Consider the following 23,686-nt stretch of genomic DNA (forward strand, 5'->3'; position numbering starts at 1 on the left):
AGAACCCCTGAGCTGAGAACCAGTAGTGTACATAACACATGCTGTTGAATTTATATCTCTACAATAGACAGGTGCGCTCACATCGTATTAGTTAGAAGCTCGACAGTGACATGGAGCATAAGTCATAACATTATCAGTATCATGGCATGACAGTTGTCGCAACAGATTTGTCACGCCTCAGCAAGCTGTCAGTTCTGCAGGGTATGTCATTGTTACTCACTTATCACGGCTGACAACTCTGACCAGGACATCAGCCCAGTTCACTACACTGTGTTTCTCACATAAAGCCTGCAGATATGTGCAAGGTGCACACAGGGTGTGTCTGTGCAACAGCTCCCGGTGACTAAAAAAGACTTGTAACTTGTAGTTGCACCAGGCGCCTTTCAGATGTGTGTTGTATTATATACAGACCAGAGAGGCCTCTTGTGTTGTACCTTGGCGATCAGACCAGACATGAAGAGAAAGGAAAGACAAATTCAAAAAGCTGGCAGCTCCAAATGAACAAAGTAATACAACGTTGTACATTTTGATGTATTATAAAATGCTGGTTTAATTTAAGCTTTTTAATTTATTTTTTATATCTACAATAAAAGAGGGCTTACAGATAGTTAAGCATTCCAGTTTTCTGTAGTTCCTCATTCTCTTCAGCACCATGGACAGCTCTAAACAGCACTAAAATTACAGTGAAGCACATTTACATGTGCTTCACTGTAATTTTGGGAAAGTTTTTGCATCATTTACACAATTTCATTCACATCAAAGTTTTCTCTAAATAAGAAATATCAGTAGATAACAGATACATTGACAGAGCTTTTCTGTCTGTGCATATTTCAATATACATCTACACATAAAAAGAATATTTTTGCATCTAGCCCATCAAAACAATGTGTTTTCAGTAGCAGCGGCTGCCACTGTTCTCTTAAGTTGACGGTGATAGTGACGTCTAGACACAGACACAAAAAAAGCACAGACTGAGAACCTGCAGCAATCATCATCTTTCTAGCTGCAATATCTCTTTTTTTATTTGCAAGCATGACAACATACAGCTGACAAAAAAACCTTAATATGATTTCTCTCTGCAAAAAAGGAATGAGTTTGATTAATGTTAAGAGCAAAACTTAAGTTACGGTAGTTTTTAGAAAACGGGGCCCAGGATGTCCACTGAATTACAGCGGACTAAATGAGGAAGCCATTTTTAGACCTCCATCCCTTTGTCTCCATAACAACTAAAGTGCAGCCAGGACTTACTAATGGTCTGAAGAAAGATTGCGAGATGAAGGAAGTGGCGGTAAAAAGCGTTGGGACTGGGAGGAAAAAGGGAAAGGGGAGAAAATCAAAAAAGGTTTGAAACTCATGAGGATAATTCTGTTTCTATACATTTGTGGGGATGATGGTGAGCTATTTTAGTCTTTCTCACACCTCATTTTCTCACTCGCTCACTCTTTCACTCTTTCTTTCTTTTGTTAATTAAATCAGATGACGCTCCATGTCTGCTAACACAGACAGGACTAATTCTCACCACTGAATCACTGAAATGTAAATGGATCTATGTCGCTGTTTTTCTACCTGTGTGATGATCAAGTATGCTATCTTAGAGCAAATGACAGTTCTGGCCATACATATGGTTCTTCAGCATTGTACTGCACATAAATCATGTGTTTACATAACTGCAATCCTACATAAACCACCTATAACCCTTAAAAAGTCTTCTTTTATATGTTGTTGCCTTCATTTTTGTCCCATCTTCATGAACAAAGTGTCAGTACAATTATTTAGCTGGTAATGTTTTTTTTAACTGGCCAGACGAACAATTTGCATTCATGCACAGTATAAATTTAAGTTTATGAGATGGGAGAGAGTAAATCTGATACTGTCATAAAGTCATGAAATAATATGCTGCTCCATCCTCAACACCCTCTTCGCTATTTTTCTTTTGTTTGTACCTCATTTCTCCATCCATCTCTGTATTTCTCTTAGTAGGCGTAGGTGTGTGTTCAGGTCAGTGGACACTTGGATTAACAGAGTCCAAGGTGCAAGTATAATTGGGGGGGAGGTTGTAAAAAAAATAAGTGGAGGAAGAGAGAGAACAAGTATAGGGATGAAGGGCAAGATATGACTACAGAGAGAAGAGAGAGAAAAAGAAAACAGGAGGGCAGACTAATGAGGTGCCTCATCAGTCTGAGGGATGAAGGCCACAGAGGTGTATTTAGGGGGTAGGGGTATAGAGGAGACAACCAAAGACAAAGTAAAAATGCAACTTTTGTATGACTCAGGCTTTGTGTAACATGGTTGATGTGTTTGCGAACATCTGTGTGCATGTGCGAGCTTCACGTCTCTCCATCCTGAGGGTGTCCTGTCTTCCCTTGAAGGAGCTGCTTTCTTTGTTCTCCCCGTAAATAGCAGTTGTCACAGCCATCCTCCCACACACAGCAAAACAGCCAAAGTCCCCAAAAGCATCCCTGTTTTTTTCTCTGTTTTCCCTCTGCGTGCTGGAGACCCTCACGTCCTCACACTCCATATCTGAGCACTGCAGCCATCCTCCAACCCTGTGTCCTCACTGTGTTCATGTGTATGTGTGTGTGTGAAAGCCCCATTTTGACACAGCTCACACAACATATTATAAAGCGTGTAATTGTAGCGTTCATAAGCGTCTGCAAGACAGTGACAATTCTGCTCACTGACTGTGTTTCTGCTTTTGTTTAACTCTTAAGGATCCTTGCTGCAGCAGGGGCACATATGAACATCTCAGTGGACCTGAGGACCCTGAGGGCGGTGCGAGTGCTCCGACCCCTCAAACTGGTCTCAGGCATCCCCAGTGAGTACCACATATCAATATCTTTATTTTTGCTAAAGAGTTGTAGTGGTTGAGTAAAAACATATTTTCTCGCTCCCCACGCGGTATCAAGCCATTAGAAGAAGGTTTAACCTCTATGTGGTCCTCACACACACTTTAAAAATACATTTAAAAAAATTTGATTCTAAATCTGTTTTTCAGAAATAGTGTCCCTGCATTACCAAAATGCACACTCCCAACAGGGACTATTTAAGCAGTTCCAAATGAAATGAAAACTAAACTATGTGCACTCGATAGTGATAATTTGTAGTTTGGTCCAATTACAACTGTCAACAGAATACCATGTAAGTAATTAAAGAATCAGTAATGTCCTCTATTAAATTCCGGGCCAATATCAGCATGAGGTATGGGTCTAACCGTAGAGATAGGACTCTTCATGATGACTAATGATTATTTTTAATATCGACTGATCTGCTAGTTATTGTTGCAATTATTTTTTCATTAATTTGGTTTGTAAAATGTCAAATGTTTTTTCACCAACATTCATATCCAAAGATATTCAGTCATATATAATCATCAGACAACAAGAAATAATTCACATTTGAGAAGCTGAAACCAGTGAATTGTTGAGATTTGGCTGAAACTACTTGACGGATTTATTGATTGACAAAATAGTTGACGATTAATTTTCTGGTGATCAATTAATCAACTTACGGCTTCAGCTCTATTTGAAGACGTATTTTTTTTCAAGCATTGTGAAGTAAAGTTGAAACATAACATTTGATCACACACGTCTCACAAATTTACTGTAAGAAAAGCATTTTCACTTTAACGTACTGTGTGCTCTACTTCCAGGTCTCCAGATTGTCCTGAAGTCCATAATGAAAGCCATGGTTCCTCTGCTGCAGATCGGCCTGCTACTCTTTTTTGCCATCCTCATGTTTGCCATCATTGGCCTGGAGTTTTACAGCGGCAAACTGCACTACACCTGCACGCCACAGCCTGGAATACTGGGTACAGAGAGGTTCATTGGATATTTCTCTAGAGCATACATGTACATGCTGCAAATTACAGACAGTATGCAAAGTGATTCTTACATACAGTATACAGATGTACTTTATATCTGTACAGGATGTGTACAATGGAGCAGTGAAGTCTGTGCCCTATATGTAGTACATAACCACACACATGTACAGATATTCCCATCCTGTATTTTACACAGACAGGAAGTCAAAGAGATTGAAATATAGAAGTGTGTGTTAGGATTTTAGTCCACATGAGTAACTGATAAATCCATTAGTTATTTGTACTAATTCAGTATTTAAGTTCTCATACACACATATTTAAAGGCACATATATGCATGCAATGATTCATATAACTTAAATTCTTTTGAAGTCTTCACTACACATATTATATGTGTCTGGACAGACAGAGATGTAAACTGCATCTTGATTGGTTGGCGGAGGCATACGACCGTAATGTGATAATTCTGGTTCATCAAGATCCGATTTGAATTGCATTTTACAACAGGAAATTGTCTCAACACCTCTGCCACTCACTGATGGCATGAATGGAACAACAGAGAACAGTTTGTAGAAAGGGCTTGAAATGGTTGTGAATAATTTGTAAATACAATAAATAAAAGACTTATTTTAGAACTATTCTTGACAACAAACTGCGTCACAGAACATAAAAGCAAAGATTCAGGACTCAGCTCATTCTGTTGCTGTTGTTATTGAGTGTGTAGCTAATGTATGTGTGTGGCTGTGAGTCATTTACGTAGTTCTTTAGGTAGTAGCTCCGTTGTCGTAATCCAAAATGCATACCCACCATGGCATGCCAGGCTGCACCTGCAGCCTTGATCAAACCAAACAGGCAGTGTTGTTCTTATAATTACACCCAACAATGCGGTGAACTGCAATCGCTCATTGTACATTCACAGCTTTCATCAACCTCCAAGCTCTTCCCATCCCAAATAAGCCAATTGGACAGTTAGATAATGCAGATGCACTGCAGGAAGTATTATCTGTCTCTAAATGGTCACAGTACTGTTCAGACATGCTGTTCCTCTGTTTTATAGAAAGGTTTCTTTCTTTCAGTTTGACTCTAATTTAATGCATGATAACTTTCCAGTCATTAATTTAACAGGAAAGTTTATTGTCTGTTGTTGGCAACTTTGGTCTTATGTAAGACACATAACATATTTCTGCTTTTCTTTTTCTCTCCTCTCCTCCCCTTCTCTCTCTCTCTCTCTCTCTCTCTCTCTGTTTCTTTTTCTATGCACCTTTCTGTTCAGAAAACGAAACAGTGGACTCCTCTGAGTACGAGGTCCCGTGTGGCGTGCGTCAGTGTCCTGCCAAATACACTTGCGGCGATACTTGGATTGGCCCCAATGACGGCATCACTCAGTTTGACAACATCCTGTTTGCTGTCCTCACTGTCTTCCAGTGCATCACCATGGAGGGATGGACCACTGTACTCTACAATGTAAGACAGCTCACGCACAAAAATATACTCTTATATATATACACTCTTTTTTTGTTTTTATTTTCCTGGGATGGCTGCAAGTTATGTTTTGCTCTCAGCTTGCCATTTTTATTCCATCTACGTTAAGAAATGTAAAACCTTCCACATCATGCTGCAAGGGCTGAATTGTGATAAAACTGCCCACCTACTAGTCATAGAAATATGGCAATGCATCTTGTCAAAATGCAATCCAGGATTAATGTACTGTGTGAACATGATAGATTGAAATTTGTCCTTTTTGCTTCTGTTTATTCATGTTTTGTGTAGTTTCTTTTATCTGGATCCTCAAGGCTAGCCAAAAAGTTTAGCCAAAAAGTATTTTTTTTCCTCCATGTTCCTGGATATATTGTATCATTTGTATGTATTTATATGTATGTTGTTGTGAGCAACGGTTTATAGTTTTTTACATTATCAATACTCCTGGTCCACATCAAAGAGCGGGGAATGTTTAAAGATTGTTTCAGAAAAGGGACTTAAATGCCGTTGCCCTGTAAGCTTGGCACAAGTCAAGGAAGCTGAATGTTTTTATGGTCAAGGACTCTTAGTCCAGTAGCAAAAGTTAGAGTCATATTTTGAATTCCCTTACAGTTATTACAAACAAACCAGGAGAATACTGCATCTTGTTTGTAATGAGTACATTAACTCATAACAATGCTATTGTTTTGCTGTAGAGTTAAGTGTCAGACAAGGATGAGGTGCTGCATCTTGCTTCATGAGCATCTGTGTCTCACACGCACAACACACACACAACAAACACACACAAACATTATGTAGACAGAAAGGCAAGCAGTGGCAGGCAGCGGCACCATTTGCTAATTTGATATATAATTTGATATATCTGTTGCCGGTATGACCATCCAACAAATCAAGTCCAATCATGTCCACCTCTTGTTGCAGCTGAATGAGATCCTGTCCAGATGGGGACGCAATACGAAATCCTGCCCTTGTAAAACTAGAGTAGCAAAAAAAAAACATAAATCTCATTCTGCTCATAAAGGCCTGATGCTGGAAATGTGCAAAGTCATCGTTTTGAACGGATAAATAATGCCTTGTGCAGTGCTGCCAACTGGTCTTTCAATTGAGTTTGCATTATTTTAGATGGGACTTGACCATTTTGTAAACGTTTGAGAATTAACTGTACCAAATTTAGTACCTGGTATTGCCTCAGAATTGAAAGAAATTTTGTCAAAAGCTTTTACACTAGCAAATTTCAGGCTTATTTCTGATTTCAAACCAATAAGGAAACACACTACTCAAAGGCCAAAGTGCTCTGAAGAGCCGGAATTTGATCAATAGAAGATTTATTAAGATAAAAAAATAATAGCTGCAACATTTCCCCAAGGCCAAAAAGACTGAATTTATCATAAACCCCTTAGCCTGAACTTGTCTCAGTAAAGCAACAATCATAAGCATACACTCACAAACTGCCGTGCCAGGGTGTTATTTGCAGTCAGCTGCCTGCTCTTCTAGTTTTTATTGAGATGGATGAAGTCAGATGATTTGCCAGAGTGATTGAGTTATGTGTCTAAAGTGAAGCTGAATGAGCTTTCCTGATAAACAATGAAGTAACAAGGAAATGGTGGGGGGGGGGAACGTGCTGCTTCTTTGCTGCTGCAGAGTGATTGCTAACCATACAGACTCTTTGACTAAAGTAGAAATGCAATATTCTGTTTCTATATTGACTTTGTGCAGTAGATTCTTCCATGCAGAGTGCCTGTACTCTCCTCCACACTCTTACTGCGAGGCCAGAGTGGATCAACTCACATCATGTCTCTGTCCGATGCCTTGCCTGCATTCTGACCTGAACCCTCGGCAGCCACCCAAACACCTACTGTTGTGTTTTTCTGTCTAGTATCCCATTGGCAGAGTTTGCTCTAGTTTGCTAATATGATTTTACTGAATTTAGAATTTATGTTGATGTTTCAGACCGATGATGCCTTGGGTCCCAACTGGAACTGGCTCTACTTCATCCCCCTCATCATCATCGGCTCTTTCTTTGTCCTGAACCTGGTGCTGGGAGTCCTTTCTGGGTAGGTTCACATTGAAGTTAGCTCCAGGTTAATTTTAAACTCATCAAGGTGTCATTCTTTTGTGATGGAGATTTATGGGGCTTTGTCCCAGGTAAGGGGCTGCCTATTTGTGTCTAAGAATTGCAGCAGCCTTCCTGCAAAATTTGCAGGACACAACTGTTGTTACATATTCTTGGTGGTTAGTTATTTAATAAAAAGTTATTTATTGGTACCTTCGGGTGGTTCTTTTTAACCTTTAGTGTGATTTATGTAAATTTTTTGACTTTATGCATTGATAAGGACCGCTTGGAGATGGTGGAGAGGTTTGAGAAAACTTCCACCAGAAAACTGCTGCAAAGTGCTCATGGATCTCATTGTGTCCCACAGATGACAAAGGGATTAACTTAACTGACAAGGGACCACACTCAAATGCGGCATTAGATCTTGTCTCTGTCGAGATTGATTGTATCTTTTGTTGAATGGTCACAAGTTCCTTGAAATGGGCTGCTGCTTCACAGTCAACTGATTTAGTTGTCTGAAGCCAGACATCACACTAAGTTGCTTTTTCACTGATGTTGTGGCTGGCAAACTACCTACTGTCAAGCCAAACTGTTCACTGTTTCATCTATACAATTTAATTGATATTATGAATTGAAAGTTAATTGGTACTATCTCCACAGTGAGAGAAAGGAGAACTCCTTAGCCTCTTTTCCTATTCTCTACACTCATCTCCTTTGATGAACAATGACAAGAGCTTAGTTTAAGACAACAATTGCTTTTTCCCCAGGCGTTTGTCTCCAAGAAGAATTATTTATGGGACTATAAATCTCTGTACCCTCTAAGAGTAAAAAACTATTATGTGGTTTGATTTTGTTCTGCAGGGAATTTGCCAAGGAGAGGGAGAGGGTGGAAAACCGCAGGGCCTTCATGAAACTGAGACGCCAACAGCAGATTGAGAGAGAGCTCAACGGCTACCGGGCCTGGATCGACAGAGCAGGTGGCTTTAGTCCGACCCATGGCTCAGAGAGGATTTGGATTTGGTTCTTGATGAGAAAATCTTAATCGATATTTAACTATAAGCTTTAGGACTAACTTGTGAATTATGGAACGTAGGACTATGTGATCTTTTCTTTAAGCTGTTTGTTCCACCACAATTGAGATAGAGACATACTTACAAAACAGGTCTGTATATCTCTTTCCATCTGAGCCATCATCGGTTGCTCATTTTTGACTGTGGTTTGTTATTGTTTGCTTTCCAGAGGAAGTGATGCTCGCAGAGGAGAATAAGAATTCAGGACCTTCTGCCCTCGATGGTAAGTTAGCAGAGATGTTTGTTTTTCCTGGTTTCCTTTTGCGCATTGATTTTCTGCTGTCCTCGCATTGCTTTACATTCTGTCTCTCTCCTACTGAATCAGTTTAATGGTGGCATGTACACCTGATGTAAACATGCTTTACAAAGGCTATTCAATCGTATGCTTTTGGAGTCTGTTTTATGTAGTTGTCTGTTATTCTAGGTTGACACAGTATTTTTTATAAACAGACATAGCATGAAGTTAAATTCAAAACAGTCTGATTGATCATTTTCAGTTACATTTTTTTGTTTTGTTAAAACATTCCTGGTTCCTAGAGGTTGAATCCTACAGACTTAGGTGATCCGCTAACAGTTCATTTAGTGCCATCATCAAGTCAACATTTTAATTTGTCCGATACTTTGATTTATCACCAAATACCTGCAAAACTAATGAAATTCACATCAGCCTCAGCTTTCCTTACCTGTGCTAATTTGTAAATGCTAACATGGTAACCTAATAATTATGAACATAGTAAACATATTCCTTGCTTAACATCAGACATGTAGTCACAGTCAAATGTGCAATAAGTTAAAAAAGCCCGGTATTAATGTTAAATGATGTTGTGAGCAATCATTAGGCCCCGCAGTGGGTATTGGGCTTTGCTGTCTCAAATCTTTGCACTGTCTTTGTGAACATGTCAGCATGCCGGCTAGCTTAAAGCGTTGGTGCTTAAAGATTGGTTGTAGTCTCTTAGTCTTGTTGAAATGTAAAATTTTAAAGAATAATTTAAAATTGACACCACATTGCAACTACAACAGCAACAAAAGTACAGTATAATGCATCAGTACAGGACATGTATTGAGTGCACATGCACAGATAAGTTAATATTGTTACGTCGCTCTACATCTCACAATGTCACGTGTTGCAGTGACACGATGCCCCAAAGACAGTTATCTGTAAGTGCCTGCTCTGACCCTCTACTATGACCTTTCCTCTTCGCTAAACCAGCAGCGTTTTTATTAAATGTTGATTGATTGGCAGCTCTCAGGAGCCTCCCAGAGTGGAGTACAGGTGGTGCTTATGGTGAGAACCGTCCTCTGTTCTGCTCTTTGCCTTACCAACTTCACCAGCTCATTTGCAACGCACACATACTGCCACTCAAAAGCATGCATATTAACACTTTAACATAGAAAAAAGAGAGCAAATCCTTGTTCAAGTATGTTACTGTCACTTGAGGAACAAAGACACTCTGACAAGATAAAAATAAATCTAAATGATGCAAATCTAAAAACACATAGTGGCTCTAGCTGTTGTGATTGAAATAAATGCGGAAGCTTTGATTAAAAAGAAGGTGCACTGCGGTTGCCTTAGCAACCATTGATCTGAAAAGACAGCAGTGTGTGTGTCTGTGTGTGTGTGTGTGTGTTTTTGTGTGTGTGTGTGTGTGTGTGTTGAAATGCCTTGAGCAAACACTCCTGTGTGTGTGAAATGGCATCTATGTGTGTTTGATCAACAGCTTATTAAAAAAGTCCCTGAGCTAATATTGAAGTGCAAGTAGATTCAGAAAATCCAGAGGAAGAAGGAAGGTGTGAGGGGGGGGTGGGATAGTATGAAATGTAATCATCACACATCAATCAGCAAAAAAGGTGACAACATACTCCTGACACTCACTTCGGCATGTATGCACTGCACGGCGTGCCCGCTAATACTGTATTGCAGCAGCTCAAATAGGAGAAATGCATGGACCGCCAAGTCGCCGCGGAGCATGGTTTGCCATGACGAAGATTGTAAAACAGAAACAGAAGGTTTGCATTCAGTTTGGATCATTACACAAACATTAAATGATCATTTGTATCTCGTTCAACTGCAGTGTTAATGAGCTCAACTTTTCCTCTCAGCTAAAACTTCATCTACATTAGCTTGTCATGCAGATGATCCTCATTGTGTTTTCTTCTGATCATTTGCTTCATCAGCTTTCCATTGCATTATAAATTTCCACACTGCCTGGTTCTACCTATTATCTTAAAGATGAATGGGTGGTCGTACACAAGGCACTTTTTTGGGGCCACATTTAAATACTGCCAGCAAAAAGTCAGAGATATTGTCACTGATTCAGATCTATGTGAAAAAAGTTTTGTGGTCATGTTGCCCAGAAGTCTGCTTTGTGTCACTAGTATCCTCACAGTTTGTTCCCTCCTATTGGCTATACAGTATGGAATGTTGTTCTGGGACTTTTTATGTTCACCCTGCTCTGTCTGCAGTGTTAAAGAGAGCCACCACCATCAAGAAGAGAGGGATGGATGTGGTGCATCGAGGTCAATCAGGGGAGGAACAACACAGTGACATCTCCTCTGTGGGTGAGTGGGAGTCTGGAAAGGCTCGTGAATATGGGAACCTAAAGTCTATAGAGCGTAGTACAGTAGTGCACACTAAGCTCTGGTGCAGCCGTAGAAAGCAGTTTAAGATTTGCAGTAGAACAGGAACATGCTATACAGGCACTGTTACTTAGACCACAGTATCTCTTTGTCCTGCAAATCCCTTCAGGCATCCCCATGGCCAGAGCAAGTATCAGGAGTGCCAAGCGAGGTCCAACAGCGTATTTTCATCGCAAGGAGCGTCTCCTGCGCATCTCCATCCGCCGCGTGGTGAAGACACACACTTTCTACTGGACAGTACTGGGCCTAGTGGCTCTCAACACGCTGTGTGTGGCCATTGTTCACCACAACCAGCCCCACTGGCTGTCCCACTTCCTCTGTAAGTCCCACTTCATGTCAGTAACACCTTGATATAGTTACTGCACCTTTTCTTCGCCTCTGTTAATCAATCAAATGGCTCTGATAGTTGTTTCTTTATCAAATAATTAGAGGTCCAAGCCTGAGGGGGCTGGGAACCGCCTAAGCAAAACTACGCGGTTCACACAACAAGGCTGTGGAACCCTATTGTTTTTCTGAAGATTATTTTTCCTATTTCTTCTCCTCCTTTTATTCTTCTCCCCCTAAAACATATACTACAGCCTAAACTGTACCTGTTGGGGGCGAGCCATTTCAGGACTGGTCCAGACCTCCGCAAAGGCCTCTGACGCAACAATTGACCCACCTCCACCAGTAGGTGGTGCTATGGCAGAAAAAACGTGTTTGGCCTTACAACTCCCATACCGTACATCACAAATTCAAAATCCATATGTCCATGCGTTCCCTGGATCCAAATCAAGTTTCTGATCTAGGCCACACACATTTCCACCTAGACTTTTTATGTGTGAAAAATTACGATTAATATTATTTAACTCCTCCTAAAGCGTGCAATTGATCTGCACGAAACTTGGCACATCGCATCTCCAGACCAGGGTAACCTGTAGGGCCACTCCTGAGGTCATCTCTACAGTGGGGTACTTATTGGTCAAAGTGGGCGGGGTCTATCGGACCCACGTTTGGATTCACCACTTACACTAATGTGAACAACTTTAAATTTACAGGGTAGATGTACAATGGGTCATGTTTGGGCCTCACTGACCAAAAATGTGGACCCCTAGGTGATGCTATATTGTGTTTATGCCTTTAACTCCCACATTACACATCGCACATTAAAAAACTATACGTCCTCTTGTTCACTTAATCAAGCTGAATAACATGATATAGGCCACGCCCATTTCTATTTAAAGTTTTTTATTAAATATCGCACAATGCGTAAAGCTAATGTTTTTGAACTCTTCCTAGGTCGTGTGACCAATCTGCACAAAACCTGGTATGTTTCATCTCCTGTTGTCCCTGACATAAAGACATAAAGAATTTAGCTATGTTAAAGTACGCGCATATGACGGCCACACCAATTTTTCTAGCTAGCTACCAAACATATCATATCAAATCTGGGCCCTATTAAATTTTATTAGCAAAATACTTATTGTTCATGGTCCCACTATGACACTCTGTACCACATGTTAACTCAATTAATAACTCAATTAATTTAAATGGGAATTTTGTGATTGCAATATCTCCGCCACAGTAAATGCTATTGACATGGAACTTGTGATGCTTGTTAGGGATGCCACTTTGAGGTTCTGTACCAAATTTGGCAAATATTGGCTTATAGGGGGGCGCTGTAGCCAACGTAGACCAGTTTAGGCCCTTCTACTCGATCAATGTTAATGGGATATTTGCAACGGCAACGTACCGCAGACCTTGCGGCTCACACCTCTCAATATTTCCTGATGTTTGCCCTCCCACCGTTACGCTCTGGGTCCCTCTTTTGCACGCTCGCCGGGTCGTCTGGGGCGACTCACGTCATGGATGACTGGAGTCGGGAGGCTTGGACCCCGTCATAACTACTTGCAGTTCTAGTTGTCTTTGTCCGTTTTTTAATTTAAATACCTTTTTTTGTTGCAGACTATGCAGAGTTCCTGTTCCTCGCTCTGTTTCTGACTGAGATGTTTCTGAAGATGTACAGTTTGGGGCCGCGTCTCTACTTCCACTCCTCCTTCAACCGCTTTGACTGCAGTGTCAGTACTCCATCTCCCTCCCGACATATTTGTTTTTCCAAATTCCAACTGTTTTTGTCCTTCAACTATGAAGCATCAGCCCTCTCTTCCTCTGTATCTGACTCTGTTGAATTTTCTCTGCCTCTATTTTAAGTTCTATCTGTCACTGGGTCAAAGCTGTTCATGTAGATTAATTTCTTCCTCTGTGTTTTTATTAAAGATGCATGTGAATATATATGTCTGTAGGTGATCGTTGGCAGCATCTTTGAAGTGCTGTGGGGGTTCTTCAGGCCTGGCACTTCCTTTGGCATCAGTGTCCTGCGTGCTCTCCGTCTGCTAAGAATCTTCAAGATCACAAAGTTAGTCTCACAGCCTTCCTCACTCATTGCCATCTGTTGAGATGTTTCATAATATTTACACGGAGCATTTCACTGTTGAATCAAAGCTAAGTTTGGCATGTTGTAGAGCCCCACCAATATACAGCATATCGGCGGGCCGATATTATCGGAAAATATTAGACGTTTCCCGATCTAATGGTATCGGCATTTATAATGGCCGATAAAAATATATATGTTTTAAATAAAATAAAAACGGACGGTCCACCATGTTATGTTGTTATGTTATGAGTGTTGCTGTTGCATAGTTTGTCCCCCAAAGGATGCTCTACAACGTCCCCGTTTGACACCGATTATTTTTTTTGTTGATGTGTTTTTGTTCAAAGGACTTTAAGTTTCATATCTTAAGTTTGTATTTTTATACATTTTTATTTATCAGAACTTTAATATGTTTTAAAGTTCCTCTGTTCTGTTGTGACATCAAAACAAATTATTATCATATTATTTTAGTGAGAACTCATAAATAACTACAAATAACTTTTTTTAAATATATATTGGCCAATATATCGGCACATTGGATTTTTAAATAACCATATATTCATAGATATGCAGTGTTCTATATTTTTTGTTTTGTTTGTTTGGGGGATTAATTTTTTTAAAGATATATATGCAGCAACAATCAAGTCCATCAAACAATAGGTTCAGACAAGACAAAAAACAAAATAACAAAAAGACTGACAGTAAATCCAATATTTAAATATATGCCCATGACATTTACAGTATATAAATTAATGGAGCTGTCCTTTAAATAAAAAAATAAAATAAAGTTTTACATTTTGCACATTTTAAAACTTTTTGCATGTGATATGTTGTGACTGTCTAGGTATTGGGCATCTCTGAGAAACCTGGTCGTCTCTCTGATGAACTCCATGAAGTCCATCATCTCCCTCATCTTCCTCCTCTTTCTCTTCATCGTCGTCTTTGCTCTCCTTGGCATGCAGCTCTTCGGTGGCAGGTAACACTAAATCGTCACCTACAGAGTAAATACTGTTGTTTATAGTATGCTACTTTGCATTTGATAACGACACACCGGTTATGCTAACGGAGGTGTAACGTTACAAACGGCCGCTGCTCTGACTTGGGTGCCTGGGTCTGTTTTTTGACGGTTCAGTACTGCCGTTACCGTCTTTAGCACCAGAGTTAGCTTCGTACTAAGTGCTGACCAGGCTGCCAGCTGGCTGGGGGCTGACATCACCGGGCCAGGTTATCTGCTCTTATCCCGACTGAAGCTTTGCAGCGCCGGTAGAGTGAGGCAGAAGACAGGGGTGTGCTAGCTAGCTGGCTAAATTAACTATAATTAGATTAGTCGTCTATCTATACAGTTAACGTTACTAGGAATTTGTGGGTTAGCCCAGAGTTGTGAGTGTTGAGTTATAAAAAAGTTATAAACTACGTATTATGCAGCCAGGATGGGATTAATATACATATTTCTGTGAAGAAGACAAGATGGCCATTTGATTCCTCACTTTCCCCCCTCTTTTTCTCTGACTGTAAAGAACCACAGGTCAGGTCTGGCATTTAACATGTGGAAAGGGGCTTCCTGCTATGCAACCAAAGGTGGTCTTCTGTCTCCTGTCCCCTGGGGTCTTATTCTAGGCTGCCCCAAGGTGGAGGACATAAATGAGAGAGTTTTAGGAATTTTCATGACTGCTTTCACGTGACTCCATCAGGGGGAAGCGTGGATCCAGTCCACTGTCAGCTGCAGTGTTATCATGTATGTCTGTATTGCCTTTGTCTTATCATCTTCATCACTGCTGTTGCATTAAACATTTTCTTAATTCTCAATTCAACCCTCAGCCTCCTTTTCCTCAGAGATCCGAACGAACGCGAAGTTAGTTATACATTTCTAACATGAGCAATGGTCATAACAATCAAACTAAAAATAACTGAGCGTGTTGAACGATGTCGAAATCTTATGTTACCCACTAGTCTTGCACGATTAATTGGTATAAAATCGCGATCACAATTCAGTTCACAATTTCGTTTTAAAATAACTTTTTTTTAATGACTTTAATTCTCAGTTAATTTTACGAGCCGACTACTTTCTTCTGTGAGTTTTAAACATAGACTGTATAAAATAGTTTTTAAAGTGAACCCAAGTGCTGCAATGCGCTCCCTTCTCTTCATTGAAGCCTCTATGTTTAAGGTTTGTGCAATGTGCTATAGGTGCCAATTTTTCTTGTTTTGTCATGGTTAAAGTGTGCAAACACTACAATTTGTGGAGAAAAAAATCAAACCATGACATTGTCCTTTCTGGATGCTTTATATAGATCTTAGTGGTCCCCAATATCTGAAAGTCTTTTTCCCAAAATTCAGCCTTGGTGTAGAATTACAGCCACGAGAGCCGTCCCACAATGAGGTTTCCTTAGGATGTGCCATTTCTGTGTCTGTAGCTATCAAGGAGAGAGGGGGGGCAAGGTGAGGGTGTGCTCTTGACCAACTACCATTTCGGCAGAAAATTTAAGCACTTATTACTTACTCATTTCCTGTGATTCCAGTAAAGACACCAACATAAAACCAGGCTCAAGTAGATTTTATGGTTAAGTAGATTCCTCTTTATTGAATGCACACAGTTTAGTTTGAGAATAGATTGTCCAATGGCCTGTTTACAGTTGTTTTCATTATACCGACAGACTGTGTGAGCTTGGTTGAGATTTCAGTCTTTCATTGTCACACACACAGTGTTTGTTGCTTGGTTTTCCCTTGAGTCAAATGTTGTTTCCCCACAAGCTGTCACTTCAATAAAGGCTGGCCTTGTGTATGAACTGGCCTCAAGAATGCAGAGCACATGGAGAAAAAAAACCTCAGCCAGCCAGTCAGCGAGAAGGAGAATTGATTTCTCTCTAACCGAAACATATAAATGAAAACATTTTAAGGCCCATATGTGTGTCTCTCTCACAGGTTCATCTTTGAAGACTACACCCCAACAAACTTTGACACATTTCCTGCAGCAATCATGACCGTCTTTCAGGTCTGGAAATTAACATGACAAGTTATTGCTCTCTAGTTTACTACAGCCAATCAAGATGTACAGGAAATATAATTTTAACAGTGAGGATCATTATAGTTTTGTGGATGATTTTCTGTGTGTATGTTTTGTGTGTTTTTTGTTTTCTCAGATCCTGACAGGTGAGGATTGGAACGAGGTGATGTACAACGGTATTCGCTCTCAAGGAGGAGTGAAGTCTGGCATGTGGTCCTCTATCTACTTTATAGTGCTAACACTGTTTGGAAACTGTATCCTTCATTACTCCTCTTTCAACGTCATATAGTGTACAGCACTTAATGCCTACCTTTAAGTAGGTAACCTCAACTTTCTGCCGTTATTACTAAAGTAAAGGTACCCTTTTATGTTATTATTTTGTGTCAGCCATTTTGTAAAAGTGTAGTAGGAATTTGTTCACCACTATCTGTCTCTTAACAAGGAGTCAGTGTTATGTCAGTTAGGGTTGCCTGGTTACACTTTGACCACGTCCTTAACTCAGCTGTGACCAGACACACTGCTGAATGTCTTCTTGGCTATTGCTGTGGATAACCTTGCCAATGCACAAGAACTTACTAAGGTAAAAAAGGGATTAACAAAAAAGAAATAATTGAAAGAAGGTCTATCGACTTTTATTCATCATACAGCTACTTAATACTAAATAGTGTAAATAATCTTAGTACTTTGCCATGTGCAGTCCTGCTCTCATCTCCTTTCATCACTTTGATTCTGTTTAATTATTTAAACTCATAGACGTTACAATTGTTCAGATGCCTTTTGCTCTTTCCCTCTTTTGATCAGGATGAAGAGGAAGCAGAGGCAGCGTTCAACCAGAAGCATGCTCTCCAGAAGGCAAAGGAGGTCGGACCGTTGTCGTCCTTCATGTCTTCAGAGTAAGTGCTGTATGCAGCCACTCTCCCTGCCTGACCTCCTCTTCTCCTCCCTATGTCACTCTCTTCCTTTCCCTCCCTCCCTTCTTTCTTACTCCAGGGATTGTCTATATAGGACTGACCCGCAGTGCCAACACTTTGCAACGAGTTGCTGTAGCCTCCAGCAAATGGCGAGTCCATCTTTAGGTGCACTAGATTTGGCTTACTAACCACGTCATGCAGAACAGTCATAGATTGAGGTCATCAATACAGAGCTTCAAGTTGTGTACTTAAATGTCACTTAGGGCCTGTTAAATCAGTATTTGATGCTGTCCCACGAGAGACTTATTGTTACGTCTTTACCGAAAGGTCTTCTCTCTAATCTCTGTCTGCTCCCAGCACTGTAATTTGCTCTAAATTGAAGTCACCATGGTTACTGGTTCCACTCCAGGGTGAGACACGCGGTGACTAAGTGTCCAAATTAACATGGTGTGTTGATCACAGTAATATACTCCTGGATTTAGCAAAGGACATAATTCAAGGACATAAAATAAAGTGTGTGCAGGCTTTGATCTGTTGAAGTGTTCTCACTTGTGGAAAATTTGATAACGTGACCTTGTTTTCTCAATGCTCAGGTTTCCAGCTTGCAGAATAGATTGTGTTTTTTCTCAGGGATTGATTGCACAGTGCCTTGTTGTCGTAGGGGGTGGAAGTGCATGTGCATGCACAAGAGTGAGGACCTCTGGCTCTGTGTGCACGCTGTGTATTGAGAAACAAGCAGTCTGTTGCATGGGCATGTGGAAAATTTTACAAAATAACATTTTATTAACATGCCATAATGTACCTTCTTCTTTCTTGTTTACTGTCCTCTTTCTCTGCCTTACTATTTCCCTAAAACCTACCAAATGGAAATTAAAATTAGAACGGAGCAGAAACTAAAGTTTTTGGTTTAACTAGCTGAGGGTCAGGCTCCTGTCAGAGCCCATAGATAAGACAAGAATACCACGGGGTCGCCTGGGCCGGCATCTGTATTCAGAGAGGAAACTCTGAACTTTAAGGGTCTCTGGTCTCAGCTCTGATGTCAGCTGTGAAACCCCGGCGGTACCTGCCCCTGTTGACCTTGAAGGAACTTGCATGACAGCCTTTGCTCAATAAAAAAGAGATGCAGCATGTTGGAGGCTCATAATGATTTCACTTTGGGAACGCATGCATCTGGTCAGCATGTTCAAAGGAAGAAAAACTGAAATTACACACACACATCTCTGCTATACAAAATATACTTAGACTGGAATATTTGGACATTTTCTTTTCAGTGTGTACAGTTTTTCTTCCATTGTGAGGTCTTTAGTCCCTCTCCCAAATGCTCTTGAGTATTCTTGAGTACTTTTTTAACTAAAATTTTAAACTCCGCACATGAATTTCCTCTACTAGCATGTGCTAAAAGAATGCTAATGTGTGAGTGCTCTGAGGTGAGGGTGGTGTTCAGAGCTGCATCCCAATGTGGTGGTTTTGTTCAAAGGGTATCTAAATATGAACACCTTTACTGTGCTTGATGATGGAGCCCATCTCTGTGTTTTCTACCTGTACCCATACTGTAGATCAGACTGTCTAACATCTCAATCTTCCTCAAGATGTCTTCTTATCAATGTTGTATACGTGTTGTTTCTAAAACTGCTACCATCTTGTTTGTCAATGTGCTGCTAGGCTCCAGGGGAGACACACAGCAAAGCATCAACAGGAGTCAGTTTTTGACCTCCAAATTTATACTTTATTTATTATTATTTTATATATTATTATTATATATGTATTCATATATTCATATTCATTGAAAGAGGGGATGTGTGCAGTGGAACTATCTAGCTGCAAACAGAATGCATGATATAGCATCTGAATATAAATAATTCATCTTTGCCTGCAGTCTTCTAAAAGAGCGGTTGTACCTCTTAAGCAATGAATAACAAATTCAGAACAGCTGGTAAACGGCATTGACATTCTATCTACAGTTGTTTTGATGACTTAGGTTTTTGTGTTTTTCTTTGAGGATTGTTTTCTGTGTGTCTCCTGGTCTGTTTTGTCTCTGCTCACAAAAGCACTAATGTCTTGTTTTCAACCAATCGCTCATTGATAACACGGACCACACAAGAGTCCACGTTCCAGTAAGTAACACTGTCTGTTCAGCTCTCTGAATCTCTCACTGACGCCCTTCTGATTTTCTTAAATGAATAAATGTCCCAGACTCATTCTGTATACAGTAGCATTTTGTTCACACTCTGGCCTGTACTGTACCTCCAAACTCTCCAACCTCATTTTATTCCACCTATATCTATTCCACTGGTTTCATTCTGCATCTTTCTCTTTTTGTTATTACAGTCACACAACAATTCCTGGCTTGGTTAATTTATCGCCTAACATCTTCATCGAGCCAATAAATTGCTTCATGTTGACATAAAATAGCTCTTTGTTGGATCAAGTGCCGCGAATGCTAATTTAGATTTTGTAAGACCTAGAAAGAATGTTAAATCCATCAAAGCAGAAACTCTACTTTGAATCAAATTAGACTTTTGGTGAATACACAGCATGCAAGTGAAAATGTTTCAGACATGAATTAATAAATAACAAAACAAGCTAAAAATGAAGTGTCTCAAACCAGATTCTAGCTCTAAGACATTGACCTTACTTTACAAATTCTCTGTTAAATTTGACACTGCATATAATAAATTGTCTGCTTCTTTATGCTGACATTTGGTATTTTCTTTCTCTTCTCAGGGGAAGCCGGAGGAGGCGGCCCTACCTGTACAGGAAAAGAGCCATCCATCGCAGCCGGCCTACCTACTCATGCTCCCTGGACGAGGGCAGCATCAGGGAGGGCCGCCCACCCCCACCACTCAACCCCTCTACCTCTTTCATGTCCAGGAGAGAGAGAAGAACAAGGATGACCATGTCAGTGTGGGAACAGAGGACTAGCCAGCTGCGGAGACACCGCCAGATGTCCAGCCGAGAGATCCTGTTCAGCAGTCCCAACGAGGAGAAGGACGGGCCTCCTGCTTCAGCCCAGGCCCAACATGGACATCCCCAGTCACTGCACCGCAAGGCCATGGAGCACACACTGTCCGGGAGTTTGAAGCACCTGAGGGAACCCTTAGCCTCCCCATCCAAGAATCAGGCTTTAGGCTCCTCCATGTCTGTGGATATGGCCCTGGATGCCGCCCTCTCTGGCCACATACCAGAACTCCCAGTGGTTCTGGTACCAGAATCTTTGGATCCTACAAACGTGCCCCTTTCTGATGCTTCTGTGTCTGTGGCCATACCAGAACCTCCTGAGTCCGACTCCATTACAGAGAGCAGAAAACTGGGCGTAAAACCGAGTCAAAACACTGTCAGCGAGCGTCGGAGCCCCAGATTGAATGGCGAGCGTCAACACAGGGCAGTAAAGAAGTTCAGGCCACCGGATAACCTTGACACAATGACTCCTGAGATGGGAGGTCATGGTGGGATCAGGGGCAGAAGGGTGCTACATCACTGTGACCATCCCAGTGGGGCCAGAAGTCAAGGGTCATTGCCATCGGGGAATGGAAGGCACTTTGGGAGTCGCTCGGTCAGCAGAGAGAGGAGGAGGAATCCGGGGAACTTGGTGGAGAAGGAGGCAGAGACAAAAAAGGTGGACGAGGTGTCCAAACCTGATGAGAGCAGGTGAGACAGACCAACAGCTGCTCATTCAACATGTGTTTTTGTATTTGTTTTGGCAGTATGTTTATTTAGATGTTTATATTTGGTAAACAGGTGAAGTCATAGTAAAAAGAGACAGGAACAATTTGAAGAAGAGAGGAGAATAAGATGCAGTAAAGGCCCCCAGTTACATGTACAGTATGTGTTTAATGCCAGTGATTTTCAATGACCTGGAGATGCTAACAAAATACAGACATTAACTTGCGCTTGTGCTTTATTGCACACTCAAATTACCAACTTCTATTGCATTTTGGCTTCATGTTTATTATTATTGTTATTTAATGCCTTAATCGGATAGTTAACAGTAGAGAAATTACCGAAATAAGGACAGACAAATGGGGAAAGACATGCAACCAACCAGATGCAAACTGGGGACATTGTGGTTTTTGGTCAGTGTTGTGTATTTCTCACGCTACAGAGACTGTGTAGTTACGGCTACTTTAGTTACGGCTACTTAAAGTTACGCACGTTAATTACGCAAGTTACATAAGAAATCGCTGCTCCTTGTATTATTTTTTATTACGCCGGTTGCTTGCACTATAGTCAGAGACATGTAAGTTGATACTCTTTATATTTAGCTATTGTGGCAGCAGATTCTATAGATTCATCATCTGACATCACAGACCATACTGTAAGTATATCACTGTCATCCTGTCCATCCTTTAAAGTCTCTCTATTTTCAGACAGGATGACAGGAGTGGAGGAGACACTGACCCACCAGAAAAGCAGAGCCACACTGGTGACCAGTGTCTTAAGAAGCAGGAAGAACCTCCTCAGCAATCAGCCCCGTCTCCTCCTGTCATCCCAGAGAGCAACAAAGAAGAAAAGGAGATAGAGCAGGACCAGGACAAATGTGAGCTTAGCTCCAGTGTTATCATCGAGGTGCCCAACGTTCAGTCATCTTTAGAGCTCTCCACCATCTCAGGTATTTCAGAAATAAAGTTGACCATGCATTGTTATGCTTCATTTCATATCTATTACACCTAAAATGTAAATGTGCTGTATTTATATAGGGCTTTTCTAGTCTTAACGACTACTCAAAGCGCTTTTACATCATACAGGAAACATCCACCATTCACACACATTCATACACTGTGGCCGAGGCTGCCGTACAAGGTACCACCTGCTCATCAGATAAACACTCACACACATTCACACTCCGATGCACAGCATCGGGGGCAACTCAGGGTTCAGTGTCTTGCCCAAGGACACTTCGACATGGGACTGCAGGGCCAGGGATTGTACCACCAACCTTCTGATTGGCAGACAACCGCTCTACCACTGAGCCACAGCCTTCCCTAAGCTAAATTGTTGCCTCCACAGTTCAGGGCCTTTATATAACAATGTTATTGTCTAAGCTTGTCTCCATCAATCTATTCTCAGTGGATGTTTTCCAGACTAAAATCCTTTTTTAACTAAGGGTGCAGATTATAAGGTGGCTTTGTGAGGTCTTACTCCTTGGCTGTATCCACTATCTTCTCATTCTACAATTCTCCTTCACCTTCCGCCTGTCCTTGCCTCTTCTTCTTCTTCTTTCTCTTCTTCTGACCTTCTCCAGTCAACATCAAGGATCCTGAAACCTCCAAACCAGAGGAGGCAGAGGAGACAAAGCCTGTCAACACTGAAACCCCAGACAGCATGTTCATCTTCAAACCTGACAACCCGTAAGTTGCTTCCACTGGGATAGACTTTATAATACTGGGGAATAATCACACTCCAAACCTCACATGCACTTGGAAGTAATGACAGAGAGTTCAGGGTTGTTGCACTACATCTATGTTTTTTGTTTTTTATCCCTGCTGCAATTAAGTTTCAGGCAGCTTAGGCCTATACCGTTTCACTGAGTAGTTTTGGTACCTGACCATCGCATCTACACTATGCCATCTGCTCTCCTTCAGGGTTCGTCGAGCGTGTCACTACGTGGTGAACCTCAGGTACTTTGAAATGTCCATCCTGCTGGTCATAGCTGCTAGTAGTATAGCACTGGCTGCTGAGGACCCTGTAGCCACCTCCTCTAACTGGAATAAGGTTTGTGTGTGCATATTCATGTAAACATCATCTGTCTGACACAAGGCCAGCTCTCACATTAATGACTAAATAGAAGCCAAATTATTTCTCCTGATACACCCAGAGATTCAATTTCAATTATGGTTTAAAATGTTTTTGCAAAATACTGCTAATGTAACGTGATGGGGGGGAGGGTAATTCGCTGCTGAGTGAGGAAATTGCACACTGAGCCTGGTTGTTGATGGGCAAAATTTGGCTAATTTTCTTATCTTTTGTTGCTATCATTTGAGGGGACTGTTTCATAATACGCCACAAGATATGATTATTTGACGTTACTTAGCCCTTAATGTCATGAAATCAACATAATAAACTGACAAATTTCACCTAGACGGATTATCTGATCTTTTCTCTATGACTCTCCTGTCTCACGCTCATTGCAGGTTCTGCGGTATTTTGATTATGTGTTCACCGGAGTCTTTACATTTGAAATGATTATAAAGGTGAGTTACTGTGTGTAAAGATGTCATTGTGTGGCGATTGATTGTAAGAAATGTTGTTAAAATCTAAATATACCTTTTTCGAGCAAAGAGTTCCAGGATAATTACACTTAAGA

At 40.9% G+C, this 23,686-nt stretch overlaps 1 protein-coding gene across 10 annotated transcripts in view; it reads left to right on the forward strand.

The window, feature by feature from the left end:
• LOC117950134 (voltage-dependent R-type calcium channel subunit alpha-1E) overlaps window positions 1-23,686 on the forward strand; it is a 92,788-nt gene that overhangs the window by 53,798 nt on the left and 15,304 nt on the right. For 7 of the 10 annotated variants that reach the window (XR_004657822.1, XR_004657823.1, XM_034880866.1 and 4 more), the window contains 21 exons: window positions 2,712-2,815; window positions 3,650-3,808; window positions 5,092-5,282; window positions 7,248-7,351; window positions 8,212-8,327; window positions 8,590-8,643; window positions 9,664-9,705; window positions 10,884-10,979; window positions 11,167-11,376; window positions 13,002-13,114; window positions 13,340-13,452; window positions 14,312-14,443; window positions 16,390-16,459; window positions 16,608-16,725; window positions 16,984-17,051; window positions 17,273-17,364; window positions 20,107-21,030; window positions 21,750-21,991; window positions 22,625-22,730; window positions 22,965-23,094; window positions 23,514-23,573. Coding sequence is in view for 8 of the 10 variants with exons in the window: in XM_034880866.1 (XP_034736757.1) it covers window positions 2,712-2,815; window positions 3,650-3,808; window positions 5,092-5,282; window positions 7,248-7,351; window positions 8,212-8,327; window positions 8,590-8,643; window positions 9,664-9,705; window positions 10,884-10,979; window positions 11,167-11,376; window positions 13,002-13,114; window positions 13,340-13,452; window positions 14,312-14,443; window positions 16,390-16,459; window positions 16,608-16,725; window positions 16,984-17,051; window positions 17,273-17,364; window positions 20,107-21,030; window positions 21,750-21,991; window positions 22,625-22,730; window positions 22,965-23,094; window positions 23,514-23,573 (3,244 nt within the window). In the remaining 2 variants the exon portion in view is untranslated. The remainder of the gene's footprint in view (window positions 1-2,711; window positions 2,816-3,649; window positions 3,809-5,091; window positions 5,283-7,247; window positions 7,352-8,211; window positions 8,328-8,589; window positions 8,644-9,663; window positions 9,706-10,883; window positions 10,980-11,166; window positions 11,377-13,001; window positions 13,115-13,339; window positions 13,453-14,311; window positions 14,444-16,389; window positions 16,460-16,607; window positions 16,726-16,983; window positions 17,052-17,272; window positions 17,365-20,106; window positions 21,031-21,749; window positions 21,992-22,624; window positions 22,731-22,964; window positions 23,095-23,513; window positions 23,574-23,686) is intronic. The other 3 variants (XM_034880870.1, XM_034880869.1, XM_034880871.1) reach the window with 3 other exon arrangements.

This window comes from Etheostoma cragini, chromosome 9, assembly GCF_013103735.1.
Source record: "Etheostoma cragini isolate CJK2018 chromosome 9, CSU_Ecrag_1.0, whole genome shotgun sequence".
Taxonomy (NCBI): Eukaryota; Metazoa; Chordata; class Actinopteri; order Perciformes; family Percidae; genus Etheostoma; species Etheostoma cragini.